The 19,259-nt window shown below is 43.4% G+C and overlaps 1 protein-coding gene across 3 annotated transcripts in view; it reads right to left on the bottom strand.

The window, feature by feature from the left end:
* The window catches only part of TIPARP (TCDD inducible poly(ADP-ribose) polymerase), a 67,862-nt gene that overhangs the window by 25,571 nt on the left and 23,032 nt on the right, over positions 1 to 19,259 (bottom strand). For 2 of the 3 annotated variants that reach the window (XM_024192682.3, XM_026650005.1), the window contains exon 2: positions 2,725 to 3,724. In XM_024192682.3, coding sequence (XP_024048450.1) covers positions 2,725 to 3,662 — 938 coding nt within the window. In that variant the 5' untranslated portion in view covers positions 3,663 to 3,724. Of the gene's footprint in view, positions 1 to 2,724; positions 3,725 to 6,362; positions 6,630 to 19,259 lie in introns of those variants that run through there. The other variant, XM_024192681.1, reaches the window with a different exon arrangement.

Genomic DNA, 19,259 nt, shown 5'->3' with positions numbered 1-19,259 from the left:
ATTTGTGAGGTTTTTTTTTTTTTTTTTTTTTTTTTAAGGAAAAACTTAACAAGGAACTTTTTTGTTATTAGCTGAGCTCAGATTTTAGTTACTTCGATCTATTTTTCTTATTTCAAGACTTTTTTTTTTTGGTTGATTTATTTTCAGTTTCCAGAGCCAGTTATATACAGTTTAAACTACCTGAAAAAAATGTAAGCCACAACATTGTAAAATTAAAATATAGTGGATTCTGTTTGTAAGTTAGGATTTTTTGAGGAAAATGGCATATTTTTCTGAGACTTTACTCTGGATCATGGGATCTAGATTATTCCCCAAAATATATAATTGAATTTCTTTTTCTCTACCTTGCTTTAATTTTCAATGCATGTTATGAACTACCTAGGTGCTGTCATTTTCCAGGGTGTTCTCAGTGAAAGGGTGAGAAGTTATAATTGATGAGGCTAGGGCCTTAGAAGCTAATCCAGTGCTCAATAAAGTCAATGGAAAAACTCCCACTGACTTCACTGGGCAATGGTTTGGGCCTCTGGTATCTAAAAGGCAAGTTCAGTATTGTAACTGAAACTGAAATGTTTCTGACCCTGAAACATTAAGGAAGAAGGAATGACACTCTTCAAAGTGCGTGTGGGGGAAAACAAACTCACAGAGATGCAGATACTAGAGACTAAACTCAAGATTTATTCTATGTATGTGGACAAAAGGGCAGTTCCGCACTCTATCATCAGAATAAGTGGCACTGCAGGCTTCTGAGGCAGGGCACAAAAGATAGCAATAGGAAAATAAGAAAAGATCTGAGAAACTACAATACGTAACAGATTTCCTTCAGCATATCTCCAACACATTGAGCTTTGCATTTATGAGTTCTCTACAATGGCCTTCATTTGAGGCAGGACAGGGAAATATTTAATGCAGCAGACTTACTTTCCAGTAGAAGGACTCATACAAGTATGGTTTCATTTCCATATCTCAGTCCTCCATTGGAAAGGTGTCTATACTTGAAACGCTACGCAGCTGTGCTGCTGTAGCATTTTGGCATAGGCACTCACTGTTCTCCCTTCGGCACAGGTAATCAAGCTCTGTGAGAAGTAGTAGTTAGGTCGCAGAACAATTCTTCCGTCAACATAGCACTGTGTACACTGGGGGTTAAGTCGGCTTAATACACTGCTCGGGGGGTGGATTTTTCACACCCCTGTGTGATGTAGTTGGGTCAACTTAACTTTTTAGTGTAGAACTGGCCTATATCTTGCATTTACAGGGGTACAGACTTGATGATCTAATAGATCTTTTCCATCACTTATTTCTAAGAGCCTGTGTCCTGATCCTGCAATATAGAAGTAAATGGGAATTTTGCCATTGACTTCACTGGGAGTGGGATCAAGCCCAAAGTGAGAACTGAATCTGAAAAATATTTATCCTCGTCTTTGATTTTCAGAGAACAATAAACTGTCTATAGAGGAAACTATGACTTCTAATATGCAGTATGATATTCCTAGGTGAAATTCCTAAAGTTGGAGAATAGCACTTTTAAAAGTTTTGAATAAGAATATTCATGTTCAAATAGCTAAGTTATCACCAAACATTCTACGCTGGTGAAATTTACACCATTCCTAAATCGAACAGACCAATTGTTTAATTTGAAAAGTTGCTTGGAATGTACTAATGAAAAATGTATGTGGAATGTATGTGGTTAACCTGGATTCACATTAACTGAGCATTATAAGTGATTCAGACAGAAATAATGCAGTAGTGCTTTCAGTCATTCTGTTGTCCTCTTTAAATAGCCAGAAGTGAGTAGTTTCTAATGCAGAGACAAGTTTGAATTCAGGAGTTGATGAGCCAGTGTTGAACAATACAAGCCATTCCAACATTCTCTGTTGACCATGTCAGTTACTATAGAATGTAAGCTTTCATTTTCAAACCTTCTAGATGTAAATCATGTGTGTCAGTCTTACTCAGCCTGCAAACAGGCATAAAATTAAATTCTTAGATTTGGTCAGTGCCTATTGACTAAAAAGGGAGTATTGCCAATAACTTCAATGGGCACTTCTATTGACTTCAATGGGCTATGGACCCTAGGAGAGGTATGAAATGACCCCATTCATGTCAGGTGGCTGTTTCATTCAAGTCTGATAAGTATCACCTTGATCATATTAGCAGAGGTATTCAGATGTTCCAGTACTGTGGACTGAATTTGGGATTATAGACAGATCTTGAATAAGTAGATTATCACCATTCTTTTTCTCCCAACCTAAAATTCCCTTAAACATATGCTGTTCCCAGGTATTGTCAATGTTAGCCCAGTGATAAATAACAATGTGCTGCATGCTATAAAAGACAAAGACAGTCCCTTCCCTGAAAAATTCACAGTCTAAAAGTCAGATACAGAGACAACAGGAGTGTATTTGGAGGGGAAGGAATAATTTAAGGGGCTTGGTAGTGGTGTGTCTCTGGAGGAGAGTGGAATATTACTAGTGTTTGAACTTTAACACTCAGCACATAAATGACAAAAAATGGTACTCTGCACAGGACCCAACTAGCTCAGTACAGGGAGACTAAAGGCAATATTACCATACATGTCAGCAAATACTGGCATATTTTAATATCTGAAAAAACAAAAAAACAGTCTGTTCCCCAGATGTACGGGAAACAGCATTGACTTTTATTTTCCTTAATTGCTGTTTAGCTGCGTGCACTTGGCTTTGCTAGTAAGTGAATGCAATTACCTACCGGTACTTCACTTTGATCCTGTCATTGTCTGGGTTGCAATAGAGTCTTTCCAGATGCTCTTGAGAGTCATTGGTCACACTTTGCCAGGTCTGAGTAGCAGTCCTCCTGATCTGCCAGTGATATGGCAACACAGTATGATGTTTGGGACAGTCACTGCCATAAATACAATTGCCCTGCAGAAAATCCACACAGATCTCTATCCCATCCTCCTGGTGGGTATGATATTGCAGCTGGTTCAAAAGTTCGAACACAAGATCAAGTGAAGCCTCCTCACTTTTGTCCTGGAAGAGCCCAGCATTGAATTCATCATTTGGGTTCAAATTGTACTGCATCAAGCAGCTATTCTCCTGGAATAATCCAGATGTGTAGCCTTCCAGTATCTTGTCTGGGCACACTGGACAGGCTGCAGCATCACTTGAGACTGAGTGAAAGGGGTGATGCTGGAATGATTCATTAGTGGAATCAGCAGCAGTCCCAGGATTGGTTTCTGATGGGAAGCCCTGAACCCCAGACTGAATCTCCTGCTCAGGGTGACCAGCGGGGGGATGAGTCTCTGGCATTTGACCTTGCACATCTGAAGCTCCTGGCATCAGCACAGCCACATTGCTGCCCGGCTGGGGACAGGGGGCACTGAGTCCGAGGGCCTTTTTCACAACGGGTTCACATAAATTGCTATGACCTCCACTTTGGCCTCTGTGCACAAAGACCCCATCCAGGCTCCCAGCTCCCAGCAAACTAGTGAAGATTGGCCGCAAAGCCCTGAGAGTTTCTGTGTCCAGCCTCTTCTGCACTTGCTGCTTCTTCTTGAAGCAAGGCTTTACTGGTGGGATCTTATCAGACAGCCCTATCTGGGGAGGAAAGTCTTCTGAAGGAGGGCACTTCATCCCTGGACAGTGGGCCTGCTGCACAACACAGGCTGGCTCCAGTTCAGCATCCATCCGACACAGACTCTGCTCTTTCCAAATCACTTTCAATCTCCCAGAGCCTCACAAGAGCCAACCTAGGGCAGAAGGGAAAACAAGACAGTTAATCTCTCTAATTGCTCAAGGTTGACACAAACAAGATAGACTCCTGGAGAGGAGTTCAGGCCGGCAACAGCAAACTCCTCCTCTTTCTGTGTCTGTGGGTAGCCCCCAGGCTCGTAAAGCATGAAACCAACTAAACTCAGACTAATTAATCCCAACCATACACTTGCAGTCTTCTCACACACAGTCTCAGAAACATGTATATGTATAAAAACATACACACACACACACAAACCCATCCAGAGATTCACACCCTCACACATACAATGTAATATGTCCCCACCACTTTTAACACACACACACACACACACACACACACACACACACACACACACATTTTCTCTCTCTCTCTGACACAGGTATTCTCACTCCATGCAGATACATTCTCTCATACAGTCTCATAAGCCCACATACACACACTTTTAATGCTACGGTTGAAATCGTGACCTCATTAAAGTCAATGGCAAAGCTCCCATTAACTTCAATACGGGCCAGGATTTCACCCTTAGGCTAGGTCTACACTACCCGCCTGAATCGGCGGGTAGAAATCGACCTCTCGGGGATCGATTTATCGCGTCCCGTCGGGACGCGACAATCGATCCCCGAATCGACGCTCTTACTCCACCAGCGAAGGTGGGAGTAAGCGCCGTTGACAGGAAGCCGCAGAGGTCGATTTTGCCACCGTCCCTACAGCGAGGTAAGTCGGCTGCGATACGTCGAATTCAGCTACGCTATTCGCGTAGCTGAATTTGCGTATCTTAAATCGACCCCCCCCCGTAGTGAAGACGTAGCCTTAGTCTTTAAACAGTACTGCAAATACTTACACATCACAGTTTCGTACATGCCTAGACACTCCCATTTTATGCCCAGATACAGCTTCACACAGTCCCACATGCCCATATACTCTCTCACAGTCTGACTCACACATACATACTGCACTCAATCACCCTTGTGTGACACACCAACAAGCTCGCTTGCCTACTGCAGGGCTGTCCAGCTAGAACTGCACTGCTCAGGAAAGGACATCAAGGAGTGTGTTACTTTCTCAGGAATAAGGGAAACATTTGTAAAAAATGGAAATGTCAATGATTTACAAGAGGGAAAAACCAAATGTTTCCAAAATGCAAATACATAATTACATTTCTAGAGGGTTACTGGAAGACAAAATACTGATTTATTAGCCAAGAGTTTGATATTTGATTACATTTAAGTAAAAACTATTCAAACTCATCACATGTAGCCTAAAATTGTACTGTTTAGTACATCAAAGATTATGATTTACTGAAAATATGCATTCAAATGGGAGTAACTGATTATTCTGAAGTAAAACCCCTGAAAACCCAGATACGATCCAATTATGGTTTTCATGCTGAAGGTCTGTTCTACAAAATGATCTAGTTTTGGTTGCATACTTTTACAGTAAAGTATTTATTTACAAACATTTCAGATTAAATTGAGTGTAGTGTTATCAGGATTGTCAGGAAAAATAAAATAAAAATAGGCAAATGCTGTTGTGTCCTCTGATTTTAGATTCTTAGGGTTACTTTGAAAGGTGACTCTACCAGCCTGCCAACTAGAACACAAGTTCGGCTGGAACACATTTCTACTCTTCCACAGTCACTATCAATCAGTTCTCTACTTGAACCATAAAATAACACCTTAAAGCTTCAAATAACTTCAAAGGGCCATCTGACTTAGGTTTAAACCCTCAAATACAAGAGGATCCAGAGTTATGGAAGTTGCATTCTGCTACACCCAAGTTTAGCAGCCTGTGTGGTATATAAGTGGATCGGGACCCTTATGCTGCCAGGGAACAACTGGGGGATTTAAAGACATTTTCAGCTATATCTTTAATGCTATTTCAATACTGCTACTGCTTACTCGACTACTTTCTGCGTCTGTGCTATTTTTAAAAGAAAAGTTTATTTTATATTATAGAATTGAGTTCTTCAACATGTCTATAAAAACAGAAACCAATGGGAATAATAAGCATTACAATCTGGAGAGATCTATATTTAGGCACCTCTCTAACATCACAAAATGACCCATCTTATTTTGAAATAATGTTGAACTCAAGTAGCTCTGCGTTGAGACCTTGCGTGCCATGTATCAGCACAGAGACAGGTCTCATGGGTTGCAAACTAAGCCCCTGACAATTAGGAATTGCCATCCAGGAAACCTACTGCCCTTCGCTTTGCTGGGGAAGCAACTCCCCAGCCGCCCTAACAAACAAACCAGCCAAAGACACGGTTGGACTGGTCACCTGGGGACTTTCTGCCTCCTCCGGGGCTGCGCCTCCCAGGCAGCGAGCAACACAATCAGCAGCAACACAAAGTGCAGCTCCTCACCAAGCTTTGACCTGCCAACCACACCGCTTTTGTCACCCTCTCGCAAACACGCCCGGACCGGCCAACCCCGCGCCCAGTTAGCGGGAGGCTCCAGCAGTCGGGATTCATTTCAAGGCACTTTTAAAACAAGACTCGTAGGCTGGTGACAAGGCTTCTACTGTCCGCCTGTTTCAAGCAGACATTTACTTTCCCTCGGATCAATTGTTTTCACAATCCCGGACTCTCCTGTCACACAGCACAGCCCTGAAGTTGCTCTGTGGCTTACCCGACAGCCAGCAGCAGCGCCCGGGGTGAGAGGCAGGGAGATGAAGCGGGAGAGAGTGCCTTGGGTTTTGGCAGCAGCGGAGTCGATTCACTGGGCTGCCGGGGCTCAGCTGAGCTGGGGCTGTGGAGAGAGCGACAGCCGCCTTCTTCCGCTTGCTCTCTGCAGCGTGTGAAGCTCATCTGGCTCTCAGAGCCTTCCCGCCTGCCGATCTGTACGTGACAAACCACCCATTCCGCCCTCAGGAGCCGCAGCGCCACGGCCCTCCAGATCCCGCTGCTTCTCACATGTTACACTGTAGCTGTTTAAATATTGCTTCCTGAAAGCACTTGCCAGGCAGCTGCACGACTCTGGGAGGAGCTATGAAGAGGCAAGGGATCGGCTCTGCACCTCTCCGTACCAGGAATCCAGACTCCTCCCTCCCTCCCTTTCTCCCACCCTGAGTGTGTGTGAGTGAAACAGGGAGAGAGAGAACGCTCCTGTTTGTTTGTATAGCTCGGATTCTGTACTCTCTGTGCGGCTGAAAGCCCCACGGGGGCTGACTGAAGGGTCACTTTGTTCTGGAGACAGACAGGGAGAGAAGTATGCACGGAAAGACTCCGTTTTCGGTCACATACTGAACAAATCATCATGTTTTAGTCCTCCCCTCCCCTTTCACTGTAATCAGAGCTGCACTTTAAGCAAACAAACCAACCACCCAACCAGTAAAACACAGAGAGTAGAACTGGAAGGTTCCCATAAAGTAATGATCCCGTAATTAACACACACACATCCACCCACCCACCCGCTGGACATAATTTCCTGGGAAAAGAGTCAGCTTCTCCCTGTAGCTTACAATGAGTTCGGATCTGGAAGGACAAAAAGCAAGGGGCCAGGGGAAATGGGGAATGCAGAAGTGGAGAGGGAGTGATACTATTTACATTAACTAATATTAGCAGGATTGGCACAAAGGAAGTTCTCCTTTAACTGTTTTAAATGAAATATCTTTAAAATAATAAACAAGCAGTGTGGAAGAAGACAGCCTTAAGTATATTTATCCTGTGTGTGTTGTTTTTAAAACTATCCTAAAAATTATGTTCCTAAAATCGTTATCCTATGGTCAGGGCCGGTGCTACCATTAAGGCAAACTAGGCGGTTGCCTAGGGCGCCAAGATTTGGGGGCGTCAAAAAGCGGTGCCCCCAATTTTTTTTTTACAGCGTTCCTGGGCTGGGCTGCCGGCGGCGCGCTGATACGTGTGGCTCAGACTCCCTCTCCCAGCGCAGCGGCCGCCCCACTTCTCCCGCCTCCCAGGCTTGCGGCGCCAATCAGCTGTTTGGCGCCGCAAGCCTGGGAGGGGAAGAGAATTAGAGTGGGGGTGGTGTGCTCGGGGAGGAGGTGGAGCAGAGGTGAGCTGGGGTTGGGAGCTGCTGCACAGCTCCCCGTGGGGGGAGCTGCCGCGGGGGAGGGCGCCTCAGGGCTGGGGGCGCGCAATGTGGACGTTTCGCCTAGGGCGCGAAACTTCCTTGCACCGGACCGGCCCTGCCTATGGTGAGATGGACATTTGCTAACAAGCATTATTAGTCTATGCAAAGCAAGTCGAATATGCTTAAAAGTTTGGTAGTAATGAGGTAATTTAACAACACAATAAAGAGATAATAGAAATCCTTGAGCATTTGATTTGTTACGGTTGGTTTTACAAATAATTTTAGATATAAAGGCCCCATCCTGTATTCCCTGTACACCACAAATTCCCACTGTAGCCAATGGGAGCTTAGGGTTTGCAAAGAATGTAGGATTAGGTCCCCAAATAGCTATTTATATGTGAATAAAATATGTGCTTAGATGTATATGTGTGTGTGAGAGAGATGGAAACTGCTCTCTTAAAACTAAATAAATGTAACATGACCTCAATCCTCATGGTTTAGGACAGTGGCTCTCAACCTTTCCAGACAACTATGCTCCTTTCAGGAGTCTGATTGGTCTTGCATACCCCCAAGTTTCACCTCACTTAAAAACTACTTGCTTACAAAAATCAGACATAAAAATACAAAAGTGTCACAGCACACGATTACTGAAAATTGCTGACTTTCTCATTTTTACCACATAATTATAAAATAAATCAATTGGAATATAAATATTTTACTTACATTTCAGTGTATAGTATATAGAGCGGTATAAACAAATCATTGTCTCTATTAAATTTGAGTTTGTACTGACTTCGCTAGTGTAGAGTAGCTTGTTGTAAAACTAGGCAATACCTAGATGAGTTGATGTACCCCCAGGAAGACCTCTGTGTGAGCATGCCTCTGATTGATAACCACTGGTTTAGGAGACAAAAACCCATGGATGAAATCCTGGGCCCCAGTGAAGTCAATGGCAAAATTCCCATTGACTTCAGTGGGGCCAGGATTTCACACCATGAATGATCAGATCAAATATAAGGGCCCTGCAATGAGCCACATGTGGATGGACTCATGTCTGTGTGGAGCCCCTGTGAAGTCAATGAGGCTCCATATGGGCAGATCTCTGCACCAGGCAGAGACCCTTTTACTGTAATGGAGCACCATGTGGCACAGGCATGGGCCTGCACTGAGCTCATTGAAGAATTGGGGCTAAAGCCAATAATTAATATTTGTACAGCATTTTAAAGAGGAAAACATTATAGAAGTACTATTACTATAATATATAATAAATTTGTTTTTTTTTTCTGCATTTTTCGTGGGATATCTTTATCTCGTATATTTTATATATGGTTTTGTAAATAATATGTTTCTAATTTTGCTTTTGTGCAGCAGCCGTTACCATGCTGTCATTTTTGTTGCTATACTTTGTGCATGTGCCAGAACATGACGGATTAGTTCAATATGCTGGTGCCATTGGTTGAGATGTTTCTATGGTGAGTCATATACATATATTTGATTAGTGGGTTTCAGCAGAAGGCCTGGCTATGTGTCCATCAACTTTAAGGGACTTAATAGCACCAGAATTCCATTTACCTGGGGGGTAATTAACTCCCCAGATATAGTGAATTATAATGAGGTAAGTAATACAACATACAAGTCATTGTAGTGTAATTAATATTTTTTTTTAGACAAGGGCTCAATCCTTCACTCCTTGTGCACCCAGATGCCTAGTTACTTTAGTGAGAGTTCTGGACGCAGAGGAAAATGCAGGATTGGGCCCCAAAATTATATAGGTGATTTTTAGATTAAATAACTCAGACTGTAATTTGAAAATGTATTTTAAATGCAGAGAGAAAAACTATTCTATGTCATTGCTATATTAAAACTAAGGGATTTATCTTCATGAGCTGGGGGCTGACTTCATTTGAGAATAGCATATTAAAGAGTGGATTATAAGGGTATCCCATCTGTAGCATAAATGAAACACAAATCTTCATTATAATTATTATTACATGTTTATGGAGCGCTGAATGTCCAAAATGTTACACAGGATCAAGCCTTTAGTCTTTGTAACTACACTATACTTTGACTAACAAAACAAGAGCTTTACAACGTGCAGGCAATGAGAATATGGAACATGCTGCCATGTCTGCAATTATGTCAGACTGAACTAACTACACAGCTCAGTTTATTTTTCAAAAACTACCAACACAGAAATTATCTAATTGGTTTGGAACAGCATATTTTATATGTAAGCTATAAATAACACATATGGTCAAACTCTGTACTTAGAGAAGCATGCACAATTCCCATTCATTTCAGTGGGGTTGACAGAGTGTAACTCAGGTAAGAATTTGGCCCAGAATATCTATCTTTCTGTAGATAGACACATAATTTTAAGGAGATACAGCCTGGCACAGTGCAGGATCACACAGCACTTTCTGAGGCTACACAGCATACAAAGAGAAACCCTGACCACCATGAAGATATGATCTCATTTCTATTTACATGTTTCCAGCCCTTGGCAATAGCAAGTGTGTTTTAATTAATTCTTTCAAATGGTAAAATGCATGAGTGCTGTAATTAACGATTTTGACATCCAAGTAATGGAATACTCAATATGTGCACTTCATTTCTATATTGGAGTCAGAGAGGAAGCTTCTCAGCTTTAGCCTCAAATGTTCCGATTTAAAAAAATAAAATAAAAAGAAGGGTTCAGGCTCCAACATGCATCCTTCTGATAAAAATAAAATCTCCTTGACATTTGAATACTTGCAGAATGACATGTATAATTTCCCAGAACACCACATTAAGCTGATCTTACTGCCATGGAGGGAAGCTAAAGTGGGTGCAACTTGGGAGAATGTTGCAGAAGGAGAAGGGGGAGCAGCAGATGTGCTGCTTGCTTCCTTCCCTCTTATGGCCCTCTGAAATTCAAATCTACACAACTGGGGCTCTGTAGATCTGGGTGTGGTGAAGAAGGGTGAGTCAGGAGCCAAGAAAGAATCACTTTGTGGTATGCTTCTATCCTAACTCAATTTACTTCTACTGGCTATCCCAGCAAAAGGGAATGCTCATTATTTCTTTTCCATGGCTTCTACCCCAGCCTACAAGATGAATGGTAGGTACAGCCAATGGCAGCCAGGCTCACAATGGCAGCAAGGCTCACAAAAGACCCCTCCTGCCTAGGGTTGCCAGGTGTCCAGTTTTCAACCGGAAAGTCCGGTCGAAAAGGGGACCTGACAGCGTCCAGTCCGAACTACTGACCGGACACCAAAAGTCCAGTTACCTCAGTAACCGATCACAATTGGCTTCCGTTCTGCTGCTGGGAGGGCAGGAAGAGCAGCTGCTGCTGGAGCTGGAGGAGCACTCAGGACCTTCCTCGTTCTGGTAGAAAGAGGTACCGGTGGCTGGCACCTGGGGGAGGGATCCTTGAAGGGCAGGACGTTTGAGGATTGATACCGGTGGCTGGGCTCACTGCCAGGGTCACCTTCTTAGCCTCCTTTGTGCCCCGTCTCTGGTGTGCTGCCCCCTGTCCTGCCCCAGTCACCCCTTCACCCCCAGAGCGCAGTTCTCCCTCCCCTGTCCTGCCCCAGTCACACACCCCCACGCAGCTCTCCCTCCCCGATCCTGCCCCAGTCACCCCTCTACCGCTCAGCTGGCGGGGGGAAGGAGGTGGAGAGAGCAGCAAATGACAAGAGGTGGGTAGGGGAAGAGGAGTGGGGGGGCCTCGAGGGAAGAGGTGGAGCAGGGGTGGGGCATTGGGGGAAGAGGTGGGGCAGAGGGTAGGGGAGCTTCTGGCACTCAGTGTCTAGTTTTCACAAATTAGAAAGTTGGCCATCTTATTCCTGCCATGGAGGCCCTACAATAAAAAAAGTCTGATTAATCACATGGATGGTGGGGGCGTGTATGTGTTCTGTCTGTGTGTGTTCTCAGGATCCACAGAGCTTGCAAGCCACTTCTTTCACCTCACTCTGCAATCCCATCCGCTTGATCTGGATGCTGCAGAAGAAACTATGAGAGGAGACACTCAGGTTTTTTCCTCCTCCTATTGCTTTTCAGGGGAAACAGAGTTGTCCTAGAGAATTTGAAGATACAGCAACTTTTTGAGCTACATGCTCCTACTTGTAATAAAAAGGTGCAAAAAGGGCTAAAATTCCCAGAACATGACTCTCAAACTGAGCTGTGTTACTAAATAGGTATTGTGCCATCAAGTCAGGTAGAAACAATGTTAGTAATAACCAGCAGTGGGTGGCGCCAGAAACATCTACTAAAAAGATTAAAAACCCATAGCTAAACTTTTGGGGATGCTATGTAGCAGGGCTCTACTACAGGAGCTGTTGGGCAGAAACTGCAGCAAGGGGCCATGCCATATGAAAACATACAGCAAACTTTTCTAAATCCCTTGCTGTCTGCGATCAGTTTCCCATCACTTCACACACCATTTACAGATGGTCTCTATATGCTTAGACACCCTCAGAAATATTTATCTTTGGCCACACCAAGGTGCAAGATTTTTGCTAACAGCAAGTTAAGTCAAAGCAGCATTAACTTATCAGATTTCTTCAGTGATTTAGGGCATGATCTTTTAAGTGTATAGGAGATTTGACAATTACTTTTACAGGAGCAAGACAGGATCCTTTCTTTATTTTTCCAGAGCTAACACTCTGGATTTGTCCCACCCACTCCAAGACTTCTTCAGATTATGCCTTCTTTCTGAAGTTGTTAGATCTTTTCCAGATTGTCCACAATTTTGTATGTCAGAATACTACATAGGAGATTTTAGTTTATGCATAGAACTTGGAGGCAGGCTTCACAGCATGTTACTATACTTTCCAGGGCACAAGCCATGGAAGCATATGGCCCTAAGTTTTTAAACACATTTTTTACTGACTTCTTAATAATTAGGAAAACAAGTTAGTGAAGCGAAAAATACTTTCATCTTTTAAGATACTTTTCCCAACTGCATTATCTAGTTTAGTCATTTGCCTGAAACTTTATGTGTTTACATTTTCATTTTCTCAAATATGGGACCGGTGAACTTTGAAACTACTGAAAAGAAAAGGCTCTGAATGAAGGTCTTGTTTAGCACATATCTCTGTATAGCACCTGAGCCGGTCCCTTCAGATAAAGGTGTTGCAAGGTCAGCATGCAAACCAGTTTGTACAGTAAGAAGGCTGCGTTCCTTTGTGAAATTACAGTGTGATCATGAGTGAGTGCAACACCTTTGTTATTTTAAGAGCTTAGCTACTAGTAACAGAAGCTCAGTGGCTAACACCCATACTAAGAAAGCCCAAATAATACTGAAGTTAATATAGGAAAGTAGTTTTAGGTTACTTGTAAAACTTGGACTCACCTGGTGCTTTTCAGCTGAGGATCTTAAAGCATTTTACAAAGGTCAAGCTTCACAATATCTTTTGAGGTACTTAAGCATTATTGTTCCCACTTTGTATTTTATAGATTGGAAATATAGGTTAAGTGATCTCCCAAGTTTATACAACAAGTCAACAGAAGAATCAAGAATACAGCTCAAGGATGGGATCTTGTCTCAAATGAAGGCAATGGCAAGATTCCCAATAACTTTAATAGGGCCAGAATTTCACACAAGGATTCCTGTATCATTTCCTTGATCTAACTGCCATATCATATTTTTCATTTACTGTATATAGTAATTTTCACAACTAGCTCTACAAGTGCTTTAAAAAATGGGAAAGCATCATTATTGTTGTAAAGCGCTTTGAGATCTACTGAGCCAAAATGCTATCTAAATATAAATATTATCAATATTACACAATTTAAATGGTCTGCTGTATATTTTTACCAGAAAGAGAAAATGAACACAGAGCAGTGACTCACCCAAGGTCAAACAGCAAACCATTGACAATGGGAATGGAAACTAGGTCTCCTGACTCTCAAGTCTACTGCCCTTTCATCATTGTAAAGGATTCTGTAGAATTGCCTTTTTTCTTTGCTGTGTAGCAGCTCTTATGAAAAGGTGGTAGAAAGTGAGAGTGAATGGATAAACTTCCTGTTCTCTTTAATTAATCCGCTGAGTAGCTACTAATTATTTATTTACAGTAAGAAGTGTAGCGTACAAAGCCATAATTACTTTAATATTTTATCAAAACTCTCCTGTCAGCATTTCACATCCATTAAATATAATTTGCTAATGTTTAAAAGCTTTGGATAAATGAAATGTAAATACATTGTGCAGAAGCCAAGGAGTGAAGCTAACTATCCAAGGAAATAATTCATCTATACAAACTAATATTTATTAACAAGCTGTCACTCTGTATAAACTAATCAAATAGATGGTATCTTTTGAGGCCTGTGCTTAATGGCCTCAAAAGGTACCATCTCATTAACCTCTGAGGATAGGACAAGAAGCAATGGGCTTAAATTGCAGCAAGGGCAACTTAGGTTGGATATTAGGAAAAACTTCCTAACTGCCAGGATATTTAAGCACTGGAATAAATTGCCTAGGGAGGTTGTGGAATGTCTGTCATTGGAGATTTTTAAGAGCAGGTTAGACAAACACCTGTTAGGGATGCTCAAAATAATATTTAGTCCTGCCATGAGTGCAGGGGACTGGACTAGATGACCTCTCGAGGTCCCTTCCAGTCCTACGATTTTATGTTTCTAAATGCTAATATTAACCCCAGTAATAATATGAATGCCCCAGCCCTGTTCTGATACGGACATGTGCCAGCAAGTCAGGTTATATACATTCCAAGAGAAAAGGAATGTTAATTATGCAGACATTAAACAAGTTAACAACTGGAAAATGAAACTCTGAGATATCTCAGTTCATAATGTCAGTGAGAGGTGCTGAATCTGGTAGATGATCTAGTTTTTGGGACTCTAATTTATTTGGGTCCATTTTTAGTGCAAAATACTTCATAGTCTGGGTTTTGTTATATTTAAAGATTGCCACTTTAAAAAAAAGAAATTATAGCACTTTCTATAAATAAATAATGTGGACTTCTGGCAAACTCCAGTTCCTGGATGTCTATTTCCACCAGCCCTCTTTATCCTAGCCTTGATAATTGCAAACCGACAGGCTGTGATTTTAATTTTTGTTTTTCAAAAATCAAACGATGTGGTTGGAATGCTCACATGAAGGAAAGGAAATGAAGAAGATGAAGATCAGTTCTGAATGTAATGGAGATCCGCAGGAGGAAGGCAGCAAAGGTTTGTGAAATAGGTCCAAGGCATTAGCTTTAGCTTTGGTGCCACCTAGTGGGCGAATCTTGACCTTCTCTACACTGATCATTTTCATAATTTTTCCCAATGTTGCTTTAGCCCCGGTGTAGCTGAAACTGCAAGGTCCAAACAGGATGAGGTGAGATTTTCAAAAGCTCTCAGCATTAGCCTAAAATTGTTTCTAAGTCTGCTTCCAATCTGAGTGCTTAGCATTGACCTACCTCTGCTCCTACTGGGAGCTGTGACAGAGTGAGAGTAGTCTAGGACAGGCTCACCACTGTATTTTGTAACCATCCCACTCCCTGCATGGGCCAAATTGTGAGACAATTGATTAGGACTGGGTGATTAACCAGTTAACAAGGGGATTCAGCTTACTAGGTGGGGATTGTTAAATGGGGGACAGGAAGGAAGGGCAAAGGAGACCAGGATCTCAGAGAGGTGAGACCTCTCATCTCCTGTGCCAAGGAGGTAGGCTGAAGCTCGGTAAAAGTCTTATGGTGATGGGACATGAAGCTGCATAAGACACAGTAAATAAAGTACACCATGATGAACTTACATAAGAGTATCAAGTATCAGAGGGGTAGCCGTGTTAGTCTGTATCCACAAAAGCAATGAGGAGTCTGGTGGCACCTGTGACGTTGTGCAGTCTATATGGTTTTATAAAAACATGATAATAAGTGAATATAATGTAACTGGGATAGTTTTAGGAAAATATGGTAAAAAGTGAATATAACGTACTGGGATATGCTTCATGCAAAAGGTCTCTTGTAAGGTATCATTACACAGCTTATAATCTACTGAGTATGATCATCTGATTTGTATAAATGTACCACTCTTGTATCTAAAACTAGAAATATAAAATGTAACTCTGAGGGCCTATTGTAATTATGTAAAGTGTGGGCCATTAATGATGGTTTGGAATCTTGATGACTCCCATTGTCTGCAGATGGCTGTTTACCTGTGAGTCTCCCTGTATATGTGTGTGCTGGCAAGTGAGTAATGAAGTCTTGCAGTGACATGTGATCATGTCACCTGAACTGGAATCCATCTTTAACCTGGTGCTTTTCCAGTGAGGGGGGGTGGAAACCCAGAGGGACAAAGGGTTTCCGCCTTATGCAAAAGATATATAAAGGGGTGGAAGAGAACAGAGAGAGAGAGGAGCCATCATGGAGAAGCCCTAGCTAACACCTAAGCTGGAACAAGAGCTGTACCAGGGGAAAGAATTGTGCCCTGGCCTGGAAGGTGTCCAGTCTGAGAAAAACTTACTGAAGCATCTCTGAGGGTGAGATTATCTGTATTTAGTTTGATTAGGCATAGATTTGCGCATTTTATTTTATTTTGCTTGGTGACTTACTTTGTTCTGTCTGTTACTACTTGGAACCACTTAAATCCTACTGTCTGTATTTAATAAAATCACTTTTTATTTAGTAATTTACTCAGAGTATGTATTAATACCTGGGGGAGCAAACAACTGTGCATATCTCTCTATCTGTGTTATAGAGGGCGAACAATTTATGAGTTTGCCCTGCATAAGCTTTATGCAGGGTAAAACGGATTTATCTGTGTTTAGACCCCATTGGGAGTTGGGCATCTGAGTGCTAAAGACAAGCACACTCCTGTGAGCTGTTTTTGGGTAAACTTGCAGCTTTGGGACAAGTGATTCAGACCCTGGGTCTGTGTTGAAGGGGACTGGAGTGTCTAATTCAGCAAGACAGGGTGCTGGAGTCCTGAGCTGGCAGGGAAAACAGAAGCAGGGGTAGTCTTGGCACATCAGGTGGCAGCTCCCAAGGGGGTTTCTGTGATCCAACCCGTCACAGCACCTTAAAGACTAACAGATTCATTTGGGTATAAGCTTTCGTGGGTAAAAAACCCACTTCTTCAGATGCATGGATGGACTCCTGTACAAGAGTCATTTACTTCAATGGCAGCAGAGTTAGGCCAACATTGAGTGCTTTTGAAAATGCTACCCCTATTAACGATATACCTGACAATACATAAAAAAGAAGTAATTACTTGCCCTACTTGTACCCCATTGTTGACTGATGCAGTCACAAATCTCATATAGTTCAGTAGTATCGTATATCTGATTAACACGTGTTGTCTTTTGGGAGGACAGCAGTGTCCTACTGCAGCAATAGTTTTGAGGAGACACTTCTGTTAACCCATCAGACACACAGATTATTCGAATTTCTGGTACTATCCACGAGCAAGTCTACAATCAGAATCAAGTCTCAGATTAGTCTGTTTCCTTCTGTGCCACCCATTTGGTCTTCCTGTGTAAATGGAAAAAGTTGGCTAATTTAATTTGTATTTTTAAATTAAGAGTTCAGATGAATTAAAAATAAGTACACGTGTATGATTATTTTTTTTGTATACAATATAGGCCTGATTTTCTTTTCATTTATACTGATGGACACCAAGAACAATTCCAATGAAGTAAATGGAATTACCCCATCATAAAACCACAGTGAGTGAGAACCCCGTGGTATCCAGGGTTGTAGGAGCTCAGCCCTTGTGCTAGTATGTAACCACATCAAAAGTGTGTTTCCCTTTATGCATCATAAATTCCACATTACCATTGGTGCTCAAAATCTCATATCAAGAATGTGACCCAGCTATGCATTTCTTTTTAGTGAATAAGGTCTTGAATACTTAGTGAAACCACTGTATTACCCAAAATATACAGTGCACACAGATACAATATACATTTTCTGATCACTCTTTTCTGGCTTGCTCATAAGAAGTATCTGTGTGTGTAGTCTGATTCATTTGTGGGGATGTGGAATTAATGATTCAGACAGTCTCTACCCTGAAAATAGTTAGCTGTTGATCATTTTTTTTTACAGACACATCTTGCTATTTTAGGGTTGCGGGCTGAGGACTGTGGGCCTTGAAGCACACTGCCCTATATATCTGCAAGATGATCCAATGTTTTCAATTTATTAGTACAATGAAACGTACTGATTTTTGGAAATACGTAATTAATTTCTGTTGTAATTTAGGTATCAATTCTGCCATGGGAGTTGGTCACCTGAAGAACTGCTCCAAATTCTGAAAACTCCTTATTATGAAAGAAATTAATGTCCTGTCTACATTGTAATTCTGACCAATGTGGGGGGCCTGGTTCATAGATTCACAGATTCAAAAGTCAGAAGGGAGCATCGTGATCATCTAGATTCTAGTCCAGGGGTGGGAAAACTACGGCCCGCGGGCTGGATCCGGCCCGTGGGATTGCCACCCCTGTGGCACCGCGGGGCTAAGGCAAGCTCCCTGCCTGCCTGGGCCCTTGCTCGCTCCCAGAAGCAGCTGGCACCATGTCCCTGCGGCCCCGGGGAGGAGGGGGGAAGGGCTCCACAGGGCCGGCTCCAGGCACCAGCGAAGGAAGCAGGTGCCTGGGGCGGCAAATAGAAAGGGGTGGCAGTTAGTCTGTTACTGGGGCGGCACGTCCGGGTCGGCAGCGGCAGCACTTTGTTGGCAGCTCAATCGGCCAGCTTGAGCCTTCGGTGGCAATTTGGCAGCGGGTCCTTCACTCCCTGGCTTCCTCTTCCGCGGCAGCTCAATTGGGTTTTCCTTTTTTTTTTCCGCTGCTTGGGGCGGCGAAAAAGCTGGAGCTGGCCCTGGCTCCACGCGCTGCCCTCGCCTGCAGACACCGCCCCCCGCTGCTCCCATTGGCCGGAATGGGAAACCACGGCCAATGGGAGCTTTGGGAGAGGTACCCGCAGGTGAGGGCAGCGCATGGAGCCCTCTGCCCTCCTTCCCCCAGGGGCTGCAGGGACATGGTGCCGGCTGCTTCCGGGAGCGGCACGGGGCCAGGGCTGGCAGGGAGCCTGCCTTAGCCCCGCTGCGCGCCGCTGCCACCCCGGAGCCGCTCAAGGTAAGCGGCGCCAGGCCAGAGCCCGTACCCTGATCCCCTCCTGCACCCCGCACCTCAATCCCCTGCCACACTCATCCTGCACCCCAACCCCCTGCCGCACCCCGCACCCCTCCTGCACCCCAACACCTTGCTCTGATTCCCCTGCCACACCCCTCCTGCACCTCAAGCCTCTGCTGCATCCCATGCCCCTCCTGCACCCCAACCCCCTGCCCATAGCCCCCTCCCACATGCTGCACCCCAACCCCCTGCCCTGAGCCCCTTCTTGCACATCGCACTCCCTCCCGCACCCCAACCCTCTGCCCCAGCCCTACATTCATGGCCCTGCATGCAATTTCCCCACCCAGATGTGGCCCTCAGTCCAAAAAGTTTGCCCACCCCAGTACAGTGCAAAACTCAATCATCTCAACCATGTATTCTAATATAGGTCTAACAACATGGTA

The sequence above is a fragment of the Terrapene carolina genome, unplaced genomic scaffold, assembly GCF_002925995.2.
Source record: "Terrapene carolina triunguis isolate 2854851 unplaced genomic scaffold, T_m_triunguis-2.0 Scaffold88, whole genome shotgun sequence".
Taxonomy (NCBI): Eukaryota; Metazoa; Chordata; order Testudines; family Emydidae; genus Terrapene; species Terrapene triunguis.
The sequence above is the reverse complement of the archived record's forward strand: the minus strand, read 5'-3'. Positions and strand labels throughout refer to the sequence as shown.